Below are 566 nucleotides of genomic sequence, written 5' to 3'. Positions count from 1 at the left end.
TGTCTAGTCTTGTGTGGTTCTGACAGCGAGAAGACACACCGGAACGGAACCAGTGACCTACCTCCAGCTTGTTTCTGACCGGAGGAATATAGGATGTTACAAACCGTCGTCCCTTTTTCCAACAATAATACACAATCTATGGTGTCACCATGGTTACAACAACTGTCCCCTACTGCGATGCTTTTATTTTGAAGGCTGCTTTGGGACAAACAGGAAGTAAACATTGTTCAGATGCAGTTTCCGTTAAGAGATCCTGTTGGACGAAGGTTTGGTATTTCTCTTTGTGTGGTTTGTTGTTTTATGTATTTAATCATCGGCTCCAGCTATGAGTGCTGTCCTCCCTCGGATAGAGCAGCTGTCTGCCAGAGTGGTCCGGGTTTTGGGCTGTAACCCGGGACCGATGACCCTGCAGGGAACCAACACGTACCTGGTCGGCACGGGCCAAAGGTGACACCTCCCACATCCGCGTTAGCGTAGCTAGCTGCTAGCCTCTTCTATCTGTCCTCTTCTATCTGTCCTCTTCTATCTGTCCTCTTCTATCTGTCCTCTTCTATCTATCCTCTTCT

General features: G+C 48.2%; 1 protein-coding gene across 1 annotated transcript in view; it reads left to right on the top strand.

The window, feature by feature from the left end:
• The first annotated feature begins 208 nt into the window (after positions 1-208).
• The window catches only part of lactb2 (lactamase, beta 2), a 6,414-nt gene continuing 6,056 nt past the window's right edge, over positions 209-566 (top strand). The window contains exon 1 of the mRNA XM_034888746.1: positions 209-447. Coding sequence (XP_034744637.1) covers positions 326-447 — 122 coding nt within the window. The 5' untranslated portion in view covers positions 209-325. The remainder of the gene's footprint in view (positions 448-566) is intronic.

Source organism: Etheostoma cragini, chromosome 12, assembly GCF_013103735.1.
Source record: "Etheostoma cragini isolate CJK2018 chromosome 12, CSU_Ecrag_1.0, whole genome shotgun sequence".
NCBI classification, from domain to species: Eukaryota; Metazoa; Chordata; class Actinopteri; order Perciformes; family Percidae; genus Etheostoma; species Etheostoma cragini.
This window is presented reverse-complemented; position numbering and strand designations above follow the sequence as displayed.